This window comes from Stegodyphus dumicola, chromosome 11 (assembly GCF_044657685.1).
Source record: "Stegodyphus dumicola isolate Sdum_Otavi_A_Nest chromosome 11, ASM4465768v1".
In the NCBI taxonomy this organism is placed as follows: domain Eukaryota; kingdom Metazoa; phylum Arthropoda; class Arachnida; order Araneae; family Eresidae; genus Stegodyphus; species Stegodyphus dumicola.
Genome location: NC_140778.1, coordinates 56,132,139 through 56,157,830, shown reverse-complemented (window position 1 = coordinate 56,157,830; position 25,692 = coordinate 56,132,139). Strand labels below are relative to the sequence as shown.

Below are 25,692 nucleotides of genomic sequence, written 5' to 3'. Positions count from 1 at the left end.
TTAAAGGAGCGAAGTTGGCGCACAAAAGGCTGTTCTCCGAACAATATCCCACTTTCGTTTATTTACATTACTGAGATAATTATTTGTTCCGACTTTTTAAGGTGTTCTATGGTACAAGTTTTTGTATAAACTGTTGTTATATGTGCATGAGGATAGTTTCGAACGTGTATGTTGTTGTGAAAAGTATTACTTAAATATTGTGTTTGGTTATAAATCTTCATAATTGACTGTTTATTGCTCTCCCTGTTTTTTGATTTAGTCATCGTATCGAAACACATACATCACACACCAGAGAAGTCTTATACATAATATGTATTTATATATTTATCAAGATAAACACATATGTATTTGCGCAAGACACCGAAAGCTAGAATGAAGCCACCAAGAAGTACTGTGACTCAAATTTCTGTTGAGCAGTATACTTTTCATCCATCCAGAGCATGAACGTTATATTGAGGTCTGTAAGTAAGTAATACGATATCAAAGCTGTCAGCGTATAGTTATCTATAAAATGCAGGAGTTTCAGATATGTAACGAATCATTTGGAAATAGGACTATTTTAAAAGATTACATGCATACCTGTACGGAAGATAAATAAGAAGTATGTAATCAATCATTCACACAAAAGGCTAATTTAAAACAGTGAATTTATCAAACATATGTTTATTCACAAAAGAGGAAAGCCTCATGTGTGTGGAATATGTAAAAAGTCATTTAGTCAAAAGGGTAGTTTAAACGATCACATGCTTATTCACACAGGAGAAAAACCTCATGCGTGTGAGGTGTGTAAAAAATTGTTTAGTCAGAAGGGTAATTTAAACAACCATATGCTTATTCACACTGGAGAGAAACCTCATGTGTGTGATGTATGTAAGAAGTCATTTAGTCGAAAGAATAGTTTATATGATCACATACTTATTCATACAGGAGAAAAACCTCATATATGTGAAATATGTATGAAGTCCTTTAGTCAAAAGGGTCATTTAAAGGACCATATGCTTATGCACACAGGAGAGAAGCCTCATGTGTGTGATGTATGCAAGAAGTCATTTAGTCATAAGAGTAGTTTAAACAAACATATGCATGTTCATACAGGAGAAAAACGTCATATGTGTGAAGAATGCAAGAAGTCATTTAGTCTAAAGTGTCTTTTAAATAATCATATGCTTATTCACACAGGAGAGAAACCTCATATATGTGAAATATGTAAGAAATCATTTAGTCAAAAGGGTAATTTAAATAAGCATATACTTATTCACTCAAAAGAGAAGGTGTGAAGTATATAACAAGTGACTTAGGGAAAAGAGTTATTTAAGAACACAAGTTTATTCATACAGGGCAGAAATCTCATCTGTATCAATTATGTAACAAATTGTTAAGACAAAATGGTATATAAGCAAGCATATGCATATTCACACAGTAAAGGAATCTTGTGTGTGAGGTATGTAAAAGCTCTCTTGTACTAATGGATGATTTAAATGACTATGGTTTATAAAGGATTTGGGCAGAAAAAGAATTTGAAGAAACATATTTATATAAAAGAAAAGTCTTGCGTCTTTTGACGAACCTCCATTTAACCAATGCACTAAGTGCTTGGCCATATAGCAAGGGAATCTCATTACATGAGGTATGTAATTTGTCACTTGAGCCTGATGCTTTTTTAACCATTTATTTGTATGTACAAGGAAAGGATTTAATTCATGGAAGATTAATCATGAGTCAGTTAAAGTAATTTTGGCTTAAAGTAGCTGTTGCCTATCTGCGCTCTACAGGATATCTTCTTATAATAGAAGTTTAAAGCAATGTATACTTACGCTCATTGGAAAGGTTTAAACTTATCCACTTTATTCAGAATCAGCTGATTCTAAGAATTTTACATTTCTTCCCCACCCTATCTCAAATTTTAATCCTTTATACTGAATTGGTTGGTTCTCTGCATTTTGTGAAGAGTAAAAAATTTGAAAAGTACTCTTTTGTAACATGCTCATTAGGACTGCAAGCTGGCATTTTTTGATTTCTGATCAAAAGAGAGCTTCGTTATGTGCTTATTAAAAGATTAGGAGATCAGTTTCAGACTGTGCCACTATTGCCATAGCCACAATATGCATATTGTATTATTTTCAAACACTTTCTAGAAACAGTAAGGCTTTTTCCCTTTCTTGTGGGTCTATGCAAGTGGTTTTCAAGATATATTTACATAATAGACAGCTTTCACCCTCTAGCCATAAGTAGTTAATGTTTGCATCTGTTCCTGTCTGACTTTATGTTTCATATACAAGTTATCATTCTGAAATACTTCTAATACTGAAATTTCTAGGCACCATGACTAAATGTTTTATCATCATGTGTATTCAGTAACATGTATATGCTTTGTGATAAATTTGGCTCTTTTTGATTTTAACACTAATTCCTATCAAAGCTGTGCTGTTATTCTTCATGCCCATCATGAAAAATTGTTTTAAGTATTTCCATGTATTATGACCAGATACCGAAGAGTGGAGCTATCCAGCTCAAGGATCAAACACCTTAGTGTATGTTGTTCAGAAAATCTAGACCAGACTTTCACATCTGATGCTGGAAAATAAGAATAGATGCTTTCTCAAATGTTCTCAGGCGAGTCTTGGTTTTGCCTATATTGTAAAGAAATCCACTATCTGAAATATATAAGAAGGTGCTTGTAAAAATGAATAACTTGGGAAACATTGTGCAGGTAAGAAATTTATGTATACTAGATATTTATTCAAAAACTGAACTGTGATTTACTGTCATATGCATATTTTTCTGTCTACTGTATAACTGTCTCTAAGCAGCATGAATAAGTTGCAGTAATGGATGAGCATGATGTCAAAACACTCTTAACATCTTTCCTTTCATTTTATGTAACCCTAATTAATTCTCAGTAAATGTTTTTATATAAAAGAATATGAACTCTGTTACTGCTGTGTTTTAATTTAAATTTTGAACATGCCTTTTGCAGAACAGGAAGCAACAAGGTATTTTCAGAGTAATAGGATCATATCATCAATACTAATATGTATTAATTTGCATGGTATGCATGGTACTTTATATTTGAAAATGGATAAATATTTGCTCTGCAGCTAGTGAATATCTTTTAAAAAAGGAATGTAGTCCAAGTACTCTGAAGTCACTTTTGTGACTGTCAAGTGAATTAGCAGCAGTTGAGTGTCAGAAAGAACATCTAGATGTGGCTTAAAAGATAATAATTCACTGGAATAATTTTCTGCGAGATCTGTATTTGTCACTTATTTAACCAAAGAAAGAGTGATCTGTGATTATTTATTGAATATTTTCAATAATCAGTATGAACAACTATCACAACTTTAGCAGGATCTCTCAACTTTCGGGGTCGATGGAAAACTATGTATCTTTTTTTCAACCTCTGATGAAAGAAACTTCATTTTTAGGTTGATCTTTACAATATGGTAACTGGTAGTTTGGCGACATTTTGGAGGCGATAAAGGTTACTACCTGGCACTTTGGTAATAATGTGAGCAGTACTCAGTTCCGATTACGCATTATTTTGTGTGAGGGAAATGAGAGATCATGGGATATGTCATGTGATATTAATGGACGAATTACGGTTCTTTAATCGGAAAAGGGGGGAAATCAGGAAAAAATCTGGAAATTTTGTATTTGGCTTTATTCTCTGTTGTGTGAAACAGTGTTCGTGAATTTTTGGATCCCATGGCCGTAACTAAAGTGAATTCGAAATGGGTATTTACGTATGTATTAATTTAATGTATGTGCTCATTTATATTTTTTAAGTAGTGTTTTTGAATTTAATTATATTTTAATTAAATGATAGTTATTTTGTGAATTTTATGTTTGTAGGAATTTGGTATACGTTTTAGTTGAAGTAAACGTGCATGGAAATAATTTAAATATCTGACAATAAGTGTTTGTAATGGTTGCGGTATGAATTCGTTGGTGACGTGTATAATGTAATAGATGATTTAGAGGTAAACGTTTTTGGATATTTTATTTATTTTATATGTGGAAATGTTCATATTTGGAAAGGGCAAATACTTTTTCACGATCAGGTAATTTCATATATGTTCTTTTTACCGGGTTTAAAGATTGAGAAAATTGTCATGTATTTTCGTGAAATTTTTCTAATTTATGAGAAAAAAGCAGTGTACATGGATATAGTGAAGAGTGTGCGCAATGCCATTTTTGTGCAATTGTGGGATGTTTTTTTAAGTAAAAATAAGTCGACGTGTACATGGTTTAGTGATATTTTAATTAAATGATAGTTATTTTGTGAATTTTATGTTTGTAGGAATTTGGTACACATTTAAGTTGAAGTAAACGTGCATGGAAATAATTTAAATATTTGATAATAAGTATTTGTAATGCTTGCGCTATGAATTCTTTGGTGACGTGTATAATGTAATACAGTCAAAAGTCGTTAATTCAGACACCCATAATCCGGAATGATCTATAATCCGGATCTTAAAACTAAAAACTTTCTGCGCATGCGCCGCGTTGGCACATGCGCTCAGGCGTTTTACGCATGCGCGTAAGACCTTGACTACTGCGCATATGCGTGTGCGCAAGTGCAGAATACGTTTTCGCCTGCGCGTTTAATGTATAACGGACGGTGTAAGCTAAAATTATTATCTATTTCACTTAATGTTAATGATTGCGTTGTTTCTTAATCTTCGAATTGTATCCCGCTTATTATTTTTTTCAGACTGTAAGAGCAATTTTATAAAAGTAAACTTGAACTTTCGATTATGTCAAATAGAATTTCCGATGCTGGATTTTCCAAAGGATCTACAAAACGAAAGTATGTTTCGATGTCCAACAAACAAAAAGTGGAATTGGTGCAAAAAATGAATAAAGACATGAAGAATGTGACAGAGAGGTTAGTGAAAACGAAAAAATTTCGATTGACAAGATAGTCGGTATTCTCGGCACAGCAATTAACGGGACTTGAACAGCGGAACTTTGTAACTGAACAAGAAATTATTTCTGTTTATAGAATTAAAGAGAAAGTATTATCACATAAAATGAAGCAACTTAAACAACTTACATTGAAAGAAATGTTTAATAAAGTAAACAAATAAATATTAAGCTTTTTTTTTTTTTTTTTTTTTTTTTTTTTTTGTAAATTTTGATACCCTTTAGATCATAATTGTTCTTTATTTCATAAATTACGGTTTCATATTTTTAATTTTAGAATTTCTGCATGCCATCTTACGAGATTTAAACTGATGATCTATAATCTGGAAAAATCGATTGTTGATCTTTACATTATGGTAACTTTACGTTTTTTTGGCTAAAATTTGGCGACCAAATCTCCTACAGCAACCCTCTATTTTTTCCCCGCCGCCATTTTGTCTTCACGAAGTAAAGATATGTTTCTTTTCTTTTTATCTACTGAACACTTCTTCCAACAATCTACTAGCCGAATTACACTTATGCTAGAAATTTTATCTAACAAAACTGCTTAATCATGACAAATATTCACTGCAAAATTGGGAAAAAGTGCAGAATACCATACTCCTTACGCATTTTTCAAAATAACACATACACATAAACCATGTACACGCCGACTTACTTTTACTTAAAAAAAATCCCAGAATTGCACAAAAATGGCATTGCCCACACTCTTCACTATATCCATGTACACTGCTTTTTTCTCATAAATTAGAAAAATTTCACAAAAATACATGACAATTTTCTCAATCTTTAAACCCGGTAAAAAGAACATATATGAAATTACCTGATCACGAAAAAGTATTTACCCTTTCCAAATATGAACATTTCCACATATAAAATAAATAAAATATCCAAAAAGTTTTACATTTAAATCATCTACAGTCAAAAGTCGTTAATCCGGACTCATCGGGACTTCCGCGATTCCGGATTATCAATTTGGTTAATCTTTGGATTATGGTAACTTGTTGATTTTTGGCGAAAATTTGGCGACCAGCCCTGCTACAGCAACCTTCTACTTTTTTTTCCGGCGCCATTTTGTCTTCACAAAGTAAAGACATATTTCTTTTTTTTTATTTACTCAACATTTTTTCCAACAATCTGCTAGCCGAATTACGCTTATGCTAGAAATTTTATGGAATAAAGGTGCTTAAACATGACGAATATTAATTGCAAAATTGGGAGAAAGTGCAGAATTGCAAACTCCGTGCCGCAATTTTCAGAATGGCACATACACGGTAACCATGTACACGTCGACCTATTTTTACTTAAAAAACATCCCAGAATTGCAAAAAAATGGCATTGCACACACTCTTGACTTTATCCATGTACACTGCTTTTTTCTCATAAATTAAAAAAATTTGCACGAAAATGCAGGAAAATTTTGTGAATCTTTAAAGTTGGTAAAAAGGGCATATACGAAATTACCTGATCGCGAAAAAGTATATACCCTTTCGAAGGATGAACATTTGCACATATAAAATAAATAAAATATCCAAAAACTTTTCCCACTAAATTATCTATTATAAACGTCACCTGCGAATTTATAACGCAAACATTAAAAATGGTTGCAAATACTTAGTGTCAAATATTTAAATTATTTCCATGCACGTTTACTTCTACTGAAACGTATTCCAAAATGCTACAAACATATAATTCACAAAATAACTATCATTTAATTAAAATATAATTAAATTAAAAAACACTACTTAAAATATAAACACATACATTAAATTCATAAAAATTAGCTTAAAATTTTAATTACTTTAAACTAATTCATTGCTAATAAAAATTTTCCAGTAATAGCATATTCATTTATTTATTCCTTATATTTAGAACAATGCATAAAAATAATATCCTGAAATGATTAAAAATATTAACTTACCTAATCTTCTACAGAATCTTGAGTGCATGGCAGATCACAAAATGTCCATTTTCACCAGATTTCTTGCACCGCCATTCAAACTTATCTGTAATATCCTTCCTTTCACACAATCTCATTTCATTCCCACATGTTGGACATTCATACTTATCTGCAATTAATTCTACACTCATACACTATTCAAGCAATTCTTTTGGATTATCAGATAAACGCAATAAAAATTTCAAATTCACTTTAGATAGGGCCATAAGATCCAAAAATTAAGCAACACTGTTTCACACAATACAAAATGAAGCTAAATACAATATGCTATAAAGTACAGCAGATACTTTTCCAAATTTCCCCCCTTTTCCGATTAACCCCTTCGAGCCGGGTAGCGAAAACGCGTGCTTATCGCGGAGGCCGGCAGTGTCTTCCGCGAGCGTCTCTTCAGGGCCGGGGGCTTTTTTGCTACTAAGCCTAAATCCATGAAATTTCCGAAGTATCAACGCATTGTTTAATAATGCTCTATAGAGTTTTTAAACGGCTTATGCTTTATAGATATTTTTATATATATATACTTTAATTACCTTATTTCTTGTTTAAATGCATATTTTACACATTTTATTTTAATTACTCACCATTTTATGACTTTTAACATTATACATCGGAAAACTAAATATATTACTTAAAATTCTCTTTTCGTATGAAAAATTTTAAAACAGGGATCTACACACAGTCCTACGTTACATTCCTTGAACTCGTAATAACTCATTTGCCGTTTTGGAGGATTTTTCCGGGAATGTGAACAAACGAAGCATCGTCGTCTCATTTTCTTATCAGTCTCTTTTGAACAAAGTTTTGGAAAATGTCTTTCAGTTAATCTTTCAGAATCAATATCAGAATATTAGAATTTCAGAATCAATATCTGAAATATTTTGCATCATTTCTGCTATTTCATGCTCTGTTAAACATTTTCAACGCTTCGACATCGAAACGGTAAAAACAGAAAGAATTCACGTCTAACGAGATCTAATTATTTTTTAAAAACTGAACTGTAAACCGAAATACTCAACGCTTTAGTCCATATAAAACTTACAATAAACAACTACCACATGCGAATAAAGTGCGATTTAAAGAGACGTCATAAATCACGCCATTCGGAAACATTTAGTTCCCCGTTTGTTTATATAATCAAAAACACATGTATGTGAGTCATGCTTCTCTCATTTCGAGTAGAAGGTCTGATGTACGTGTATCTGAAACCATATGGACATACAGTGCCATCTTGTAGCAGAAATTATAGTTTGAAAAACGTTCCAAGGTACTGGCACAAATACGTGACAGTCGGTAGTAAATGCAACAATGCTCTAGCACGCCTGCGTGTCGACCGGTAGATAAGTGTGTTCGTTGCTGGCACGTATACGTGACAGTCGGCGCGAAGGGGTTAAAGAGCTGTCATTTGTCCATAAATGTCACATGACATATCTCATGATCTCTCATTTCTGTCAGACAAAATAATCCATAATTGGAACTGGGTACTTTTCACATTATTGCCAAAGTCCTAGGTAAGTAACCTTTGTCGCCTACCAAAATGTCGCCAAACTGCCTGTTACCATATTCCAAAGATTAGCGAAAAAATTAAATCACATTTTGTTTGGGAAAGAGAATTAAAACAAACTGTTAAAACATATCATAGAATATTTGTAATTAAAATAATTTATTATTAAATTAGATTACTATTAAATAAAAAAAAACTTTTCATCAAATTCTTCAATTATTTGATGATTCAATATTATTGTTATTAAATAATTTCTTTCTGTTCTGTTATTGGGACCGTAGTCATCACCAAATGTTTGGGTAAACTTGCCAAAGATATTGTTTCATAAAGTCGCCAATGTTTAAAGTCGTTGCAGTGTTTAGTTGTTTAAAAAGTAAAAGAATTCCTTTTTAAAATTGGCAACGAAAATACAAACTCTAAAGGTGTAACAATCATTTGTATTTTTATTATTATTGTATTTACTATGGTTATGAAAATTTAGAACTTGACTAATGATGAAACATCTTCCATAAAATTTCTTCAGGAACAATCAATTCACTCTGAAAGAAAGTGCACCAAAAAAAAAAAAAAAAAAAAAAAATTAAATCAAGCTCTACTTCAAATTGAAGTGGCACCAAAATGAAGATAGCATCAAAAGTCAGTTTCTTAATTTTTATTTATTCATTTGTTTCATTTATGCTCGGTGCTGGGAAAACTCAGATAAGTGGAACTTAGTGCAGTTTTTTCCGCCATCTTGAATCACAAAAAATCGCTGTATCCTCGTGAGGAAGTTTTTGATGCCAAGAGGGAAATGGCACTTTCCAAAAATTCCCTCTTCAGCCCAGTATCTGGGGAAAAGCTCTGCTGGGGGAGAAAATCGCGTAAGGCAAAGTGTAGCATTTGCATTGAGATGGTAAACCACACACATAGAACACATTGTAAATGATTAATTATTGTTGTGATTAATTAAATCTACGTACTTTTTTTCATCTTAATATTTTATATTATGATATATATATAACTCCAGTATTATTAACTTTTATACTTCTCTTTTTTAATTCTTACCATTAATTTGAACAATTATCTGTAATAATGGTTATATGTTTGAAAACATGTTCTTTATATAAATTTATATAAAGTCAGTTAAAATATACAATATTGTTGAAGTTCAAGAAAAACTTCAACAATATTGTATTTTTTAACTGATGTTAACTATGTGTTGGTCATATCTCTCTGTCCCAGTGGGTATGCAGTGGACTTGCCAAGAAACAAAAGAATGTTTTTTAGTTGCTGTGCATAACCACTGTGCCAGAACTTTGCTCAGAGTTATTGAAGAAAGATATTGATGGCACTACAATATAATATATTGGAAAGGGTATTGTTGCAACTCTCAGGGCTACAACGTGCAGGTTACAAATAATCACAGCAGGGATTATTAATATAAAGATTTTAATATGGATATCTCACACAAGCGGAAAACGTTACGTTACTCTATCAAGTGCATGCATATAACTGAGTGAAAAGGGAATTTCCCCGCTTAGTTCACAGTTAAAGAAAAAAATAAGAATAATTAATAATAGTCCAATCAAATGCGGTGCTCCTTCTGTCGACTTCACCCAGCCGTTACGTAATCGTCTGTCTGCAGCAGCCGTCTCCAACATTCTCCCCCTCTTTGAATCGACTGCAGGTTGGCTCGAAGACATACAGTACCTGATCGAAAAGATCTAATTTCTAAAGCACCTTGATCATATGTCCAAATCTTGACACTTTAGCACCTTGCAGGATGTTACTAGAGTAATTAGAATCTGAATGCTCATCATTAGAAATAGAATAAATATGATTAGTAAAAAGTTATCGTGTATGGGATGAATGGGTGTGTCCGTTAACTGCACTTTCAACGGAAAGACCCATTGAATGGGACGAAGCAGCGTACCAGCATGAGTCTTCAGTTCTACAGTTCTCACCTTGCCATCTTTCCCAGGAATTAGTCAAAGGACCTTAGCTAAAGGCCAATACATCCGTTTTTTGATGTCATCTCCCATTAGGACAATTTCACCCAACCGTAGCTCTGACGATGGATCCTTCTTATTTTGAATCAGAAGGCCTAAATATTCTTTCCTAAATCTATGCCTTAAATCATTAAGCAGTATTTCGTGATGTCTAGCCCTTTTTCGGAGACCTTTTGAATTGCAGAAATCAACATCCGGAAAGAAAAACATGGCTGGGGAAAGTGGGATTAAATCATCCGGTTAATCAGACTGTTTATTTCTTTTACTCTGTTCATAACGAAAACTGACCAATCACCACAGTTCTTAATCCATCAGAGTGCTACCATAGAGTCACTCCATGCAATAATTTTCAAATCAGGCAAATCTAAGGCAGCGTATACTGAGTGAACCAGTCTCGCTTCTATGCATCAGGACATCGATTCTAACCGGGGTATTGTCAGAGATTTTAACGATGCTACCCTGGATTCGGCTCTGATCAATCGAATTTTGACGAAAGGCATCTAAATTCCAGAGTTTGGGTACGCTAATATTAGCACAATGCAACGAAACTACATTATTGCACAAATTATTTTCTGGTAATGTTGGAATAGTAGCTGAAGTAGTTTCTTTGGATAAGCTGTTTACTTTACCAACTACAGGGTATCCGAATTTAGTCTCAAATACAGTTACACCCAAGTACAGTTTCAGAGAGCTGCCAGTAATAATGTCCCCAATGGCATCTGCTCCTAAAAGCAACTCAATGTCATATTCTTTAGCTTGCAAATCAGACAAGGAAATATTTCTTTCTTTTAATTCTTTTAGGATATTGGAGTCAACTACTTTTGGAACACATTCACATATTTTGTTTTGAGAAAGTACTTGGTCATATGTGCCCTCAAAATTTTTTTAATTAGCATCAAACACTAAATTGGAATAAGGACTTGTCTCTCTCCCCCCAAACAAACCGTGTATAATGGTTTGTTTCGATTTAGGACGCAGTTGCAAAAGCACGATGACCCTTTCTGAAAGATAAGATTTCTGAAAACCACTTCCAAAATCGTACGAACTGTAAGTTGTCTACCTTCGAGTACTATTTTTAAAACAAGTGTTTGCAAATACACATTTTCATTAACAATTGACTGATTAGACAATACATTACTTGAAATAACAGTACTGTCAGTTTCATTTGGCTTTACAGGTTCGCCATTTGAGCACATAATGGTATAGTGAAATTTATCACAAGTTAAACATTTTACTTTATTTTTGCATGCCTGTGAACTATGTCCAACTCGTAGGCAGCGAAAACAGGCACGCTTTTGCACCGAAAGCTTTCGTTTATCTTCTAAAGACATTTTGTGAGCAGAAAAACATTCGGCAGAATTGTGAGATTTCTCACAAAAAATACAATGTAAATTTTGCCTACTTGTATTGTCTTGAACATTTACCAAGGTAGCAACTGTAGAGCAATCCGCATCATCGGAATGTGGACGCGAATGTGCAGAACGTGAAGCTCCCAACCCGGTAAGAGCGAGCTTAATCATTTCCTCACTTTGCACTTCGTTTCAGAGAAAGCACAAAAGTTTATCCAAAGAATGTTCACTATCTTGCTGTGACGTAGTATCTTCCATCGAGCGGCTTCTTTCCCACGCACGAAGAACAGTTTCTGGTAAAGACTCAAGAAGTGGTTCTAAAAATTCTGCAAATTTTTCCTTAGTTCTTAGGCTTTCGAGTGCCATAAGCTTGCTCTCAAGTAAATCATAAAGTTCATCTAAATCTCCTTTATTCCGACCAGCAGCATTTTTCATTACTATGGAAAGTAGATCCCGTACATAAATCTAAACCAAAAGTTCATCGCTCCCGAAGCGTTCTTTAAATTGTGCAATCACCTTTGAATAGCTTTCTTTAGTTGGCGGAAAACTTGCTACCAGTCTTAGAATCTGCTACCACACATTGTAACAGATATTGAAATTTGTCTTCATCCACAATAGAATCATCTTTGTGAATTTTTTCAAACTGAGACCAAAAGGCAAGAAAGTCTTTCGGTTCTCCACTAAATTTCCTCATTTCAAGTTTTGGAAGCTTGAATTTCCTTTTTTGCTCAGTTGTTCCTTCCGTAACCGAATTTCCCTTCTTTGCATTTTCTAACAGCGAACAAATCAAGCAGAACTTGTCTCGGTATTCTTCTGCTTTCAAAATATCTTCGGAATATTCGTCTTGAAGGGTATCATCACTTAGCAGCAAATTCGAAACTTCTTCAGTTGTTTCCAAACGTGTGAATTTGTCCCGAATCTGTTTAAACAACGCACTGACTTCGTCACTTTTTAAACTGTTGTTTTTGATCTTCTGAGCTATATCGTTGCAGCATACCGTAAATGCTGTTCTCAGCAACTTTTGCTTTGCCTTCAAAACTTTTATATCCATATTTCATCAAAAATATAAAGTTGCGGATTTACTATGTTGCAACTCTCAGGACTACAATGTGCAGGTTACAAATTAAATAATCACGACAGGCATTATTAATATAAAGATTTTAATATGGATATCTCACATGAGTGGAAAACGTTACATTACTCTATCAAGTGCATATATATAACTTTGTGAAAAGGGAATTTCCCTGCTTTGTTCGCAGTTAAAGAAAAAAAATAAGAATAATAAAAAATAGTTCAATCAAATGTGGCGCTCCTTCTGTCGACTTCGCCCAGCTGTTACGTAATCGACTGTCTGCAGCAGCCGTCTCCAACAGATATAACACTAAAGAATAATGAGAGGGAGGATTCTGCATTAATCTTAAATATAATTTTACCAGGAATACTCAAATAAGAGGCACCGGGCGAGCTTCCTGAAATCATGTTACCAAATGCCCTTTTTCTAATTATGTCCATGATAGGATTAGAATTATTTACAATATGAAAAGCACTTCTGAGCTATGTGCTAAAGAGGAGGGAAGCTCATTAGCCAGGACTAACTACCAGTGTGCAACAGTTTTAACGCTGAAAGATGACCTGTATCATAAACAGTTTTTTTACCCCTCATATTCAAATTTATATTATTTTCCTGCTGAAAATATTATTTGATATTTTTTTATGCAGAATGAAGAGTCGGGTCAGTATTTTGCCCCTCGAAAGCCATCTCACCTCAGTGTTTAGATGAGTATAATGCGGATTGATTTCTTCACATAGCGTTTTAAATATTCAAGAATTAAGGCTTTGTGTCGAATTTCATTTGTGATTTTGATAGCATCTGATAATACTTATTGTAGTTCTGGGGAAATTTTTTTCGCCGCAAGGTGCTCACTATGTGTAATGCAGTGTGTAGGCAGAAAGTCTGGATGACTAACATTCTTCACCTTTGCAATAACTCCTGAGTAATGTTCAGTCATGTTTGCAACACTGTCTGTACATATCCCAACACATTTTTTCCATTCAATTCTACGTTCCAGGAAATAACTATCAAGCGCTTTAAAAATCTCACAGCTCGTTGTTCTGCCTGGCAAGTTAAGCGAGTTCATGTAATTTTCCTTCACGCTCAACCCTCATAAAACAAAGAAGTGCCTTGTTGCTTATGTCCATAGATTCATCAAGTTGAATAAAATGGTGAAATTTACCATTTTTATAACTTGATTTTAAATATTTTCAGCAGCCATTTGTTCAATTCTGTGCTTAACAGTGTTAGTGGACAAAGGAATTATTTTCAATTTCTGTGCAGCTTTTTTTCTCAAAACCTCTTCTCAGGCTTGCAACATGCAAGGCTTAAGTAATTCTTCTCCAATTGTGTATGGCTTTGTACTTTTTGCCATTTGAAGTGCTATCAGATAAGAAGCCTATAATAAGGACTTATCTTCAACAACCATATTTTTTAAAACACCTACTTGTTTTTGCATATTTTTATGCATCCTTTGGAAATATTCAATTTTTTTCTTAACTAAATCTGGGTGTTTTGATTTCAAGTTTTGAAGGTTTTACAGCAACGTTAGATAAACTCTTAGAACAGATAATACAAAGTTGCCAGCTCAGTTCCCAAGTTCTGCAATAAATCCAAATTTTAAGTAGTTTGAACCATATTTTCCTGTTATTTTGTTTTTTTTTTCTCATCACCTCCAATTTGAATGTTCTTTCTAATGCTGTCAGGCCATAATGATGTTTTTTTCTGTTGACTTAGCTTGAGACTTTGTTTCTATTGTTAATTTTTACTTTTTTTTTCAAAAACTAAACACTGAAAAATTTGCAATAATCACCACTGAATCGCATTTTTTCTGAAGAATTTGCAGAATGAAGTACGCTTTTTTTTTTTTTTTTTTTTTTTTTTTTTTTTTTTTTTAAGAATTTGCACTAATTGTGACAGTGAATGAATTTCACACTTTTGAAAAAAAAAAAAAAAAAAAAGGGGGGGGTGCACAATACTTGAATATTGGATAACACACGTAAACACACCATTAGAAATTTTCACAGATGTCATCACTGATCATGCTACAGAGATCGATCTTGATTCACATTAGTGTAGACACAGGAAAAACAACATTCAGTAGACATGTGCACAGTATCCATTGGGATTTTTATGGGAAATAAATCATGCTCTTTATCACTGTTACAGGATCACTGTGATATTTTATTTGCGTAACAGCTGAAGGAAGCAAGCAGTTCGGTGACCATCAAAGCACTTTTGAACACACCGTTAAATCACCTTGATGATATCTAACTTTTAGAGTGACGAACTTGCAGATACTTTTCCACTAGAGTTGAGGCAGCAGGTACACAGCCTACCTGCTCTTTCATATGTGATATTTAAAGGCATAGTCTTGATGGCTGAGTGACCATCTTTATTTTTAGGCACATCGGAATCATTTCTTTGTAGATGATAAACTTTCTGATCAAGCAATTACAATAATTTTTATCTACACATAATGCCATCTTAGATAAAGAATAAAGGAGGGCCTAGCAGATTAGAGATGGCAGAGGTTAGGAAAAGGAACGATGTAGCTGCTTGCGAAGCAGTATTTATACTAAGTAGGTGCATAAGTATAGCTAAGCTGTGATTGGTTAATTTTAGGTTTTTGTTCCTTTTTCAGGAGTATTATTTAACTTAGAAAGGTCTGAAATTTGGGAGATCAGATTGATTTAGAGAGGAGAGCACCAAATTTAGATTAGTCAGCTTTAAGGTTGCCAATCATTTCTTAGCGTAGCCATCATATTTTATTATATCTCGTGTTTATATATTAATCAGAAGCAGAAATCACAAACGTAACCCTCGAATTCTAGAACCACTTGCATAAGTTGGTTGCCAGATAAAATATACAGGCTGTTTCATATTGAATGGTGTGAAAAGAATAGCACAGTACAAATTACGTAATTGATTTATTAAGCCAAAACAAATTAATTCTGAAAATACAATTATACATGTTGTATCCGGGAACAATGAAAAATATTTCTGTTTCGAATCACCACTAGAGGCGCAGTTAATCAGTATGGCACCATCCATGCAGGAGAAAATGTACTGTATTTTGAAATACACCAAACATCATCATTTATTGTTGTTCAAAGACATTTTTCCACAAAATTTGGTAAAGAACCATTGAACGATGGGTGGAGCAGCTTCAGGACATGGGCTGCTTCTGTAAAAAAAGCAGCCCAGGATGAACAACTGTCAAAAAATTCATGAAATGTTTCTACAAAGTCTTACAAAATCAGCTTGTCATGCCTCAAATACAATGCCGGATTTATGTTTAAGTTGAACAAGCTATAGCTTGGGCTCCCCTGAATAATTATAGCATATCCCATATAAAAAAAATGACTCATATCCCTCATAAAGGGCCCCATATCTCAAATAGCTTAGGATCTCATCAAATCTAAATCCAGTCCTGCTCATGTAACAATGTGGCATATGTTACAAAAACATCTACAATTCTGGTTGTACACCTTTCAAATTTTACAGGCATTAAAACCTTCCAACAAACTGTTGCATAAGATTTCTATGTTCCAACAAACTGCATAAGATTTCTGTGAATTCTTCAGATCGCAGCTTTTTTTGTGGATATAGACAGTGTAGAAAGAAGAGTTTCCAATTCTGCAAGATCATTCCACACTCACTACGTTCACACGTAGTGAAACATTAGGGTTATCTAAATCTTCTAAAAAGTTCTTAATTCTAACAACCTCTTTATCATTAAATATGTACTTCTTTATGACTTTGCTTGTTCAATAATTGCTCATTTTCCTGCTCACTTCTTCAAAATGCCATCAATTATGGGAGTTTTTGCTGCTATTGTTGCTTACATAAATTTACCAGTGAAATTTGTAACTAAATGAATCAGTTTAATCACTAATGGCAAATATCACATCCATCCTCCTCCCTTATATTTATTAATTAATATGTCAATAAAATAGAAAATAACTATTTATTAATGTATATAGTCCATAAATAAAGATAATAACTCAGTTTGTCATTAATTTTTTCAATTCAATTTTAATTTCATTTCAAATTTAAACTGTCCAATGAAAACTGGAGTTGAACTGTTTTTAGTGACTCCAGCTCTGACTTCTTTTACCCCAAAAATCTGCCCTACTCCATGACTCGACTCCACAGCCCTGGTCAGAACAATGTTGTGTGTAAATCTAATATATATTCCAAGTCGCGTTCCCAAGATATGATAAACAAAAGTTAAATTTCGTCAATCGGCCCAGTAGAATGGGAGAACTGTGCCCCCTTTTTTGTGTAAGGTGTACAATAATTTATCAATACTTCATATTTCAAAAATTTTATCAGTTTTTGATATTACTGTCTTTTTCTGAAAATAAGACATCCTCCAAAAATAAGCCCTATTGTGATTTTCGGAACTTTTTGTAAAATAAGACATCTCACGAAAATAATCCCTAGTTAAAATAATGTGACAAAAAGAATTCGTTAAAAGATGCTGTTGATTTAACTCATATTTCAGAGAAATTTTTTAAACAAAATATTCTGAGAAATTAATTGTTTACCTCTACAGTTCGTTTCAAATTAATTCTTGGAATTTATCTTAACCAGTTCACCATTTGCCCCGAGAGAGATATGTTCACAGGAAAGGCTTCATCATCCGTTAGCATCGGCAGACTCTCATCGGGATGAAATTTGGGCTGAATCGTAACCCCTGAGACACATACGACGCAGCGACCTTTTTCCAACCCCCACAGAATGAGTCGAAAATCAAAAGGGGTGATTGATGGGTAAAAAATTCATGGGACAAAATAACTGATAGTGATGTTTCCAATGCCCTACGAACAGGCTACTTAGACAAGAAGTATTCATTTACCAATAGCTATATTACAAGACATGAGAGATTCGAACCAATGATTCAACAGGACATGGATTTGGAAGAAAATTAGAATATGATTCAGAATTTTATTTATGACGATGTTCCAGAAGAAGATGACATGACTGTAATTGAATAAATTTAAATTTCTGTATTCTGTGTAAAATAAATAGTAAATAAAAATATATAAATATACTTTTATTTTTGCCTTTCCCCGAAAATAAGCCCTAGTGCGAATTTTGGACCAAAAAAGAAAGTAAGACAGTGTTTTATTTTCAGAAAAAGACGGTAGCTAGAATTTTTATATAGTCAGAAAATAATGCATCTGATACATTAATTTTTTTTTTTTTTCTTTCAGCCGTCATCCAGCATCAGTACTCAGTGTACCCTAGGAATATTCCAAAGGTTCATTTGCATCAACAATTTCCGAGTCCAAGAAACACACATGAATTTTAATCTCATCTGAATGGCTGCTTTTGAATGGTAATTTGACTGAGCTGATGCAAACCTGAGACATGACAGTTTGAGTCATGTTCATTCAGACATGACAGTTTTGAGCAATTTAGACACTTGTAATTTAGACTTTGAACATGTGAAAGAAAAGGTTGGACCACTTAGACCTGCAAGCTCTGAGTTGGTGATTTGTTGGTATTTTATGCTGAGCAATGTAGTGCAAGATATAACATAAGCTGTTTCAGAAGAGAAACTGAGTTATTACATTGTGTTAGGGAAGTTAAAATTTTAAGAGATTTTTATTCTGACATCTATTTCACACCATCTCCTAAAAGTGATATTATATTATAGGTAAAAGAATGTATCTCAATTTTATTACAGTTTGCACAAAATCGTATGTGATTGGCATAAACTTATGTTGTGCAAATCACTGAAGTATTTATAGCAAGAATAGAAAACAGTGCAATGATTACGAAACATTCAAAGATTAAATATGAGAGACTGTCTTGCAAAAGGCAAATTTCACATGTTATACTGTACTTAATTACATTAATAAATACATTATTGCACTGAATTTTTATACGCTGAATTTTTCTGAAATATTTGTATAGTTTTTATATTATAGTGTTTGGGAGCAATGCACGGAAAAATTCTGAAATCATTTGTAACCTATAAGTACTTTGAATATTATAAAATTTTTAGTGAGTGGCTTACGAAACATTCATGACTTGTTGCAGTTGCTCCATCGTTAAGTTATTATACCTCTAATTTTTCAGGTGATTCACATTGGATATTTCATTACTAGCTTTTAAAGATAAATTGTAAAACCATTTTCTGAAGAGCAATGATAATATAACTTGCAAAAGCAGTTTTGCGTATAGCAATATGATGCTAACTAAATACCGTGTTTACTCGCATTTGGATGGTTTATTTGCTGAGAGAACTAAGGAACATTTGAAAGTATCTCAGTATGAAGTTTTCTTTTGCAATGCAGATTATCTGCCTTACTTTTAAGAACTGATGATTATCCAAAATTTCTAAAATCGGACTTCTTCAAATCCTTCCAGTTTCATTTCTTCAAAAAATAGAGCAGCAAGATTTAGAGGTATGGCTTGGAGCTTTATCCTGATGGAACTTAACGCACTGAAGATTGTTTGGATAAAGAGATGGAATTTCTACTTTTAAAACAAGCGTTAACATATTTCTAATAGTAATCCGAATTAATTTTGACTTTTTTTCCTACTTTCCTGATTTTAAGTTTTCATTATAAGAGAATCCAGTAATAACCGTAAAACCTTTAAAAAAACTCGTTTTCTGTGATCCAACATATTAAGTCTTTTTCGGCCAATAAATCGATTTTTTTCTATTGCAATCAGATAAGTATATCTGAGCCTCATCAATTGTAACTGTATATTTCCATTTTTCACTTGCGAAATAATTTTCATACAGCAATCTGTACATAGTCTTATGCTGAGAAACATGTTTCGGCATTGGGCGATGAACGTCATGGTTTTTTTTTTTTTTTTTTTCGATTAGATTTAAATCAGATTTTAAAATTTTGTTCACAGTTCCTACAGAGATATTTAAAGATTTTGCAATAGCTCTTTGGGGGGATTAGATTTTTCTTTAAAACATGAGATGCGACTTTAAATTTAATAAGAACTGTACCTACCTTTGTTGGGTACACATTTTTTTTCCATTTTCCCAGTGACATGTAAACTTTGACGTTTCTTTCCTTTCATATTAATTATGTCATTTATTTTATGAGTAGAAATATTAAAACCATGTTTTTCACATCTTTTTTAATAACTGATTAAGAGTGTTTTCCTATGGACAGCGCAAAAATATAGCCTTCGATACATTGTTTATTTTCAGCAACATTTTAAAGAAAAGAATATTTTTAATGCTGCAGAGGATAAATAAACCTTATTCCAATTTGATGACACTCACGTTTGTATTTTTAAATGAATATTTAAATTCATGGAAAATGTGTAACCATTCGTTACAAAAATGTGTAAACACCGTCTGTAATAGAGTATTACTCTCACTTTGCTCAATGATAGAAGAGTAGTATTGTGAATAATGTATAAGATTTATGCCTAAATGATTTTAACTGAACCATATCCTTCAAAAGTACCTCAAAATGGTAGAAATATCGAAGGTAATCAAACCATTCCTTTTAGATCAATAAAAAGTACTATATTATTTATTCTGCATTGCTCTCTCTTTATATTACTGGTAACACTCCTATAACACGGTAGATAGATTCCTAGAAAATGCCGTGTTGTGTGAAAAAACCATTTGTACAAGGCTCAGAGCCAATACAAAAAAAGAGAGTTACATTCTGAAAGCTTATTAAAACCAAGTATTTTTTTTATTTCTACATAAATAACTTTAATTTTTTATTAAAAATCTAAATGTATGTCGAACAAAAAAATAACGCAACTTTAATTAGTTTTTTTGTCATTCATTGCTCAGTATAATCAACCGAGAACGTTTTTTCGGTGGAATGAGATCGCTTTCATTTTCAGAATTTTTTTTTCTTCGTTTAAAGTTCTGGAACCTTCTTTCCTCTTTAAAAAATCTGTAATTTTACTTTGTTTACTAGTTTTTACCATGTCATTGTAAATTTCTCGATATCGAGGTAGACAATTTTGCAGCTCCATTTTGAATTTTCGGCTTCTTTCAGCGGAAGGGTCGGCATTCAAGAAAAATGACTCGAGATTTTCTGTTAAGCTTAGTCCTTCTTTTTAAATGTTTACTGTAAAGCCCCGTTTCCATTTGTGCATTGCAAACACATAGCGTCATAGGGGAAACGCATATGCAGGTGAAAGACCGTTTACACTATTGCGTTGGATTTACACGTACCAAAGTTCAGTGGCCAATAGCATTTATTGCCATCAGATGTCTCTGTATTTAACTTACGGGATTTGGACACTTAACCCTTCAGAGCATGATTTTTTGTTTTTAGAAGATACTGACTTTAATTAAAATTTTATTGAAACTTAATTCTAATTAATCATGTTCAGACTTAATAAAAATTTAAATTGTGATGAAAATTTAAATAAAAATGATGTTTCAAATACTTTGTGCATTTACATTTATCGTGCAAGTTATGTTGTATGGAAAATTTTGAAACCATTTCCATCCATATTTAGACATAATGATACAACGCATTATGTCTAAATAAAATTCGCATACAATAAATGTTTGAAATTTGCAATTTGGTATTTTAGAAGGAGTGCAATTTTCATTTTCATATGGGAACATGTTGAACTTGATCCTGTCTGACGCAGGATGGAGGAATGTTTAATGCAGGGCCCATCTGTCTGTTCACATTGTAATCATTTTTTAAAAGACCGTTTGCTCTTCCACATTTAGGAACTGAACTTTCGCCCATTTTGCACAGTTCAACAGATAGCTCAACCCAAAAGGCAACCAGGTTTAGCAAATCCTTAGGAGTTGGATCCATTCTGTAGAGACACATATTTTTACAGCAGCCACACATTTATGACTACAGAGTCTAAGAAGTGGTTTAAAAAAAAAAAAAAAATGTCTCATATACCACTTTCTTGAACTCTGAGTTATTTTCTATCTTTTTATGTGGCTATTCGGCAAATCTACATTGCCCCATATGTTTGTTGTATCGTTTCGCAACATTTAGGCAGCCCGCAGTAACTGTTTCTTTTTTCTCCTATCAAATCTAGATATCTGTTCAATAGGGTATTTCCCAGTAAACGTATACAACAGGAGCACATTCTTATTGCCTTTCTACACTAAATTACATATTTCAGTTCCATCACAGTCTGCAACGTATTCAAAGATTGTTCCCCTCGACTCTTTCTTCAGTCTCCCATCTGCAATGAGGCTTGCAATGAGAAATTCTGTTTCTTCGCACAGTTCCCAAATAAAGAATGCACTGATCAACTAAACTCTTCATTATGTCAATTGAAGTTATGAAAGTTGTTGAAATACAATTTGAAATTTTAATTTCGAGGAATCTTTCTATAGTGTTTAATGACATTTCCACTGGCGCCCAGTTCTGCCTCATTTGCTAAGCGATTGTGGAGTATATCTCAAACTTATGAGCAAATCCATCGAGTCCACATAAAAATGGTTTGAAAATAATTAATTACCCACTAAATGAACAAAATCAAAGGAATTTTTAATATAAACAAATAATATACATGCTACATAGTTAGAGAAATAAAATTAATATTTTATGACTCTGAATAATAACAATGCATGCAAATATCGAGTAGGTATTACTTATATAAAAACAAGCCAGAAATAAAAGGTATTATGAAGTCTTATAATTAAAAATCCACTCCAGATTTTAAACTGGTTCATATATGCATCAAACTGCACTCTAGAGTAAAACATAGTGATGCATGATGAAAGTAATCGGAGAAAAATTGAAATATTTCAATTTAAAACAATTCCGTGGTTGAATTTTAACATAGAAATGAAAAGTACATACCTTCAGCTATATATAATAAAATTTTTAAGTCTCTAATATCAAATAAAACTAGCTTTACCACTGAAAAAAACAGAAATGAATTCTATGTACTTGGCACTAATAAAATAAAGAGTTCACTTTTATGCTGCATCTACTGAGGAAAAGAAGACCTAAACATTGATATGGATATATTAAGATAAAAATCAACCCAGTAAACTGTCTGCTTTATATTGTTACGAAATGTAAAGGCGTGGTAAGATAGCTTCTCCGCAAAGCAGTTTTAGGGTTGCCATAAAATGGCAAAGGAGGGCAGGGTTGCCACATTTGGCGACAAAATTGGCGATATACCATGGACGGTTGGAGAACCTTCTGGAACGAATTCTTACTGGTTTAGCCCAGAATGTTCCTGAACACAAGCCGAAAGCTATATAAACCCTGCTGGTTCATAGTCAGTTAGTGTGTGTGCCTTGTCTAGCGAGCTGATAGTCATTGAGCGAGTGTCTCGAAGTTTAGTGCCCAGTTGGTCGTCGAGTGCATCGAGAGAGCCTTTTAGTGCATCGTCGAGTTTTGTCTTAGACTGTGCTGAGTCGAGAGCTTTACTTTTGTGTATCGTCGAGTGCATCATGTGGAGAGTCCCAAAAGTACGTGGAGTTCCGAGAACGACCAGAGTCGGAAACTGTGCTTTGCGGTGAAGCTGTCTCCACCGTTATTGCCTGACAGTGTGAAGGCTGTGTCGCTGAACGTGTCAGCGTGTTTATGACAGTTCGTGAAAAAGTGATTTTGGAGCTGTACTGAGAATATTGGTAAATAAAGTGTGTTTTGATACTTCATCAAGTGTCGTCATTATTCACTTCAAATCCAAACGAACCCCGTATGAACATGAAGGAAGAAAATAATGTAACAATATTTTTTTAATGCTAAATTCAGTAAAAATTGGTATGATTTCATATATGCATCACCCTGCATTGAAGAGTTAAGATATTTAAATTCCATGTTATTGGAAATTTTTATTTCTGCTTATGAACTGTGAAAGTAAAGTACACTAGCAATTTTTAGATAAGTAAGGTTGTAATGCATATTATGAACATCGCTAATTGCATAGAAGCTGAAGTAAATTTGAAATTTTTTTTTGCGTTCCTAGAAGCATATTAATAAATATAATGAAATGATACTAATTAATGAATATAATGAAATAATAGATATATTATTAAAACTAAAAGGTACTTTTACTGAAAAGAAAAAGAAAAGTTAAACGACTTAAAAAAATAGTTGGTACTTTAAAAATACAGAACAACAGTAAAGAAAGGTTCACAGTATTTAAATAAAATTTGCTATGCTTGTAATACCGCTGACTGCCATGTGAGATTGTATATTTTTAAAATATCCCCAAATTTTGGGAGAAAGCTGTTCTCTACACCATTGTAAATGGTGCCGATGGGCTCCTGTCAGTGGTATATAGGGTTGAGTATAGTCGGCGAGTAGGCCACCTTTATGAAGCCATCTGTCCAGAGTAAACTGGGACACCTGTCATCTGGTTGTCCCGCGCTTCTACTAAGCAGTGTTGCCCACTGTCTAGTTTTGAAAGCTTTTCGCCTGGAAGGCGAATTCCTGTATGTTATGCAAGTGTTACTTGTTATATTCAGAATGCAGCTTTCGCCCAGGGGCCGGTTTTGAAGTGACTTTGCGCCAGGGCTTAATTTCTAAGATTAGAAGTGCCGGATCCCTATGGAAGACCGTCAGCAAAGAGGAACATGAGTAAATAAATAAAAAATCTGATGTGTACACCACATGACTTCCTCGTACGGAATATTAAATTATACGCATTTTTTCTTGCATTTCATTTAAACTTATTGGATTGAATTAAATCTACTTCGCCGACAGCACATAAACCTCAATAGAATAAATGCATTCTTTAAAATTCGCTCTAGTATTTGTTAACCATAGCGACACTCTTGCGCTAGATTCGCTTAACAGTATTAATAATTATATGGCAGTTAACTTATGTGATAATTATATAATGGAAACTAAGTTAACTGTTATATAATCCAATAATTATATAACAGTTAACTTATATATTTCGTTCATATTATAACTCATATTGCACAAAATTTATATCATTTAAAGAATAGAATTATCTAATCATTGCCACATGTTCTATTCAAATACTATAATAAAGCTAGAATGATGTATAAAGGAAATTAAGCAAACAAAACAAAAAAGAAACAGTTTTTCACAGACGATTGAGTATTTCTCATTTAATTAATTCAGTTCTCACTTCGCGAGAAGGCAAAAATGCATAAAAACTCAAAATATCTATATTAAAAATTACGAAGTAAATCTTAAACACTTATTTCCTCGAAAAAAATCCAGAAAGAATTAAGCATGATTTAATTGGCATTAATAAATGGATGCGTTATGTTTGTTGTTCTAAATTTCTCTAGATTGGCAACAAATCCACTAGTCTCTGTTTCAAATGTAAACATCAATGGCCGCCATATAAAAAAGGCTTAGCGGCACTTGGACAACTTTAAAATTGTTGATGATTCCAAAAATATTGCATACAGATTTACTAAAGGCATAAAAACCTTAACCGGAAGATAAAAACGACATAATACAATCATTTTTAAAGCAAAAAATGTACAATGTACAAACATATAAGAGTAAAGAAACAGAGATCACTGAGCCAGGTAACACAGTGGATATATATAAAAATATATTTATATATGTTTGGTGCGGCCGATTGCAACCAAAATACGAGGTGCACATCTACATATTATAGCAGTCCTATATAGAAAATTTCAACGTTCTGAGGCTACTCGTTTTTGAGTTATGCGAGATACGTACGTACATACGTTCGTACAGACGCCACGAAAAATTCTCTTCAGAATTAATTTTAAAGCAATTTTATAATTTTTTTGAAGGAGAAGAGTGTTTTATTCTGTCCTTACGTACAGATATCACGCAAAAACATCGTTAAATTGCATTCGATAGCGGTCAAAATGGATATTTTCGTTGAAATATGCTGCCTGAAACTTTTCGCGATTACAATACTTCCTTTTTACTTCGTACAAGGAAGAAATAAAATAACTATTAAACTCATTAATAGTTTTAAAATTAAATAGTTAATTACTATCAAATTAATTA

At 33.0% G+C, this 25,692-nt stretch overlaps 1 protein-coding gene across 1 annotated transcript; it reads left to right on the top strand.

Annotated features, from left to right (window-relative positions):
• Positions 1–23,378, top strand: LOC146994015 (uncharacterized). Its single transcript, XM_085826720.1, has 2 exons — positions 1–2,710; positions 17,995–23,378. The coding sequence occupies exon 1, from the start codon at positions 660–662 to the stop codon at positions 1,275–1,277; it is 618 nt and encodes a 205-aa protein (XP_085682846.1). The 5' UTR covers positions 1–659; the 3' UTR covers positions 1,278–2,710; positions 17,995–23,378.
• Positions 23,379–25,692: the final 2,314 nt, after the last annotated feature.

Excerpts from the sequence above, each read along its gene's own strand:
- LOC146994015 (XM_085826720.1), top strand. The coding sequence starts at position 660 with ATGTTTATTCACAAAAGAGGAAAGCCTCATGTGTGTGGAATATGTAAA.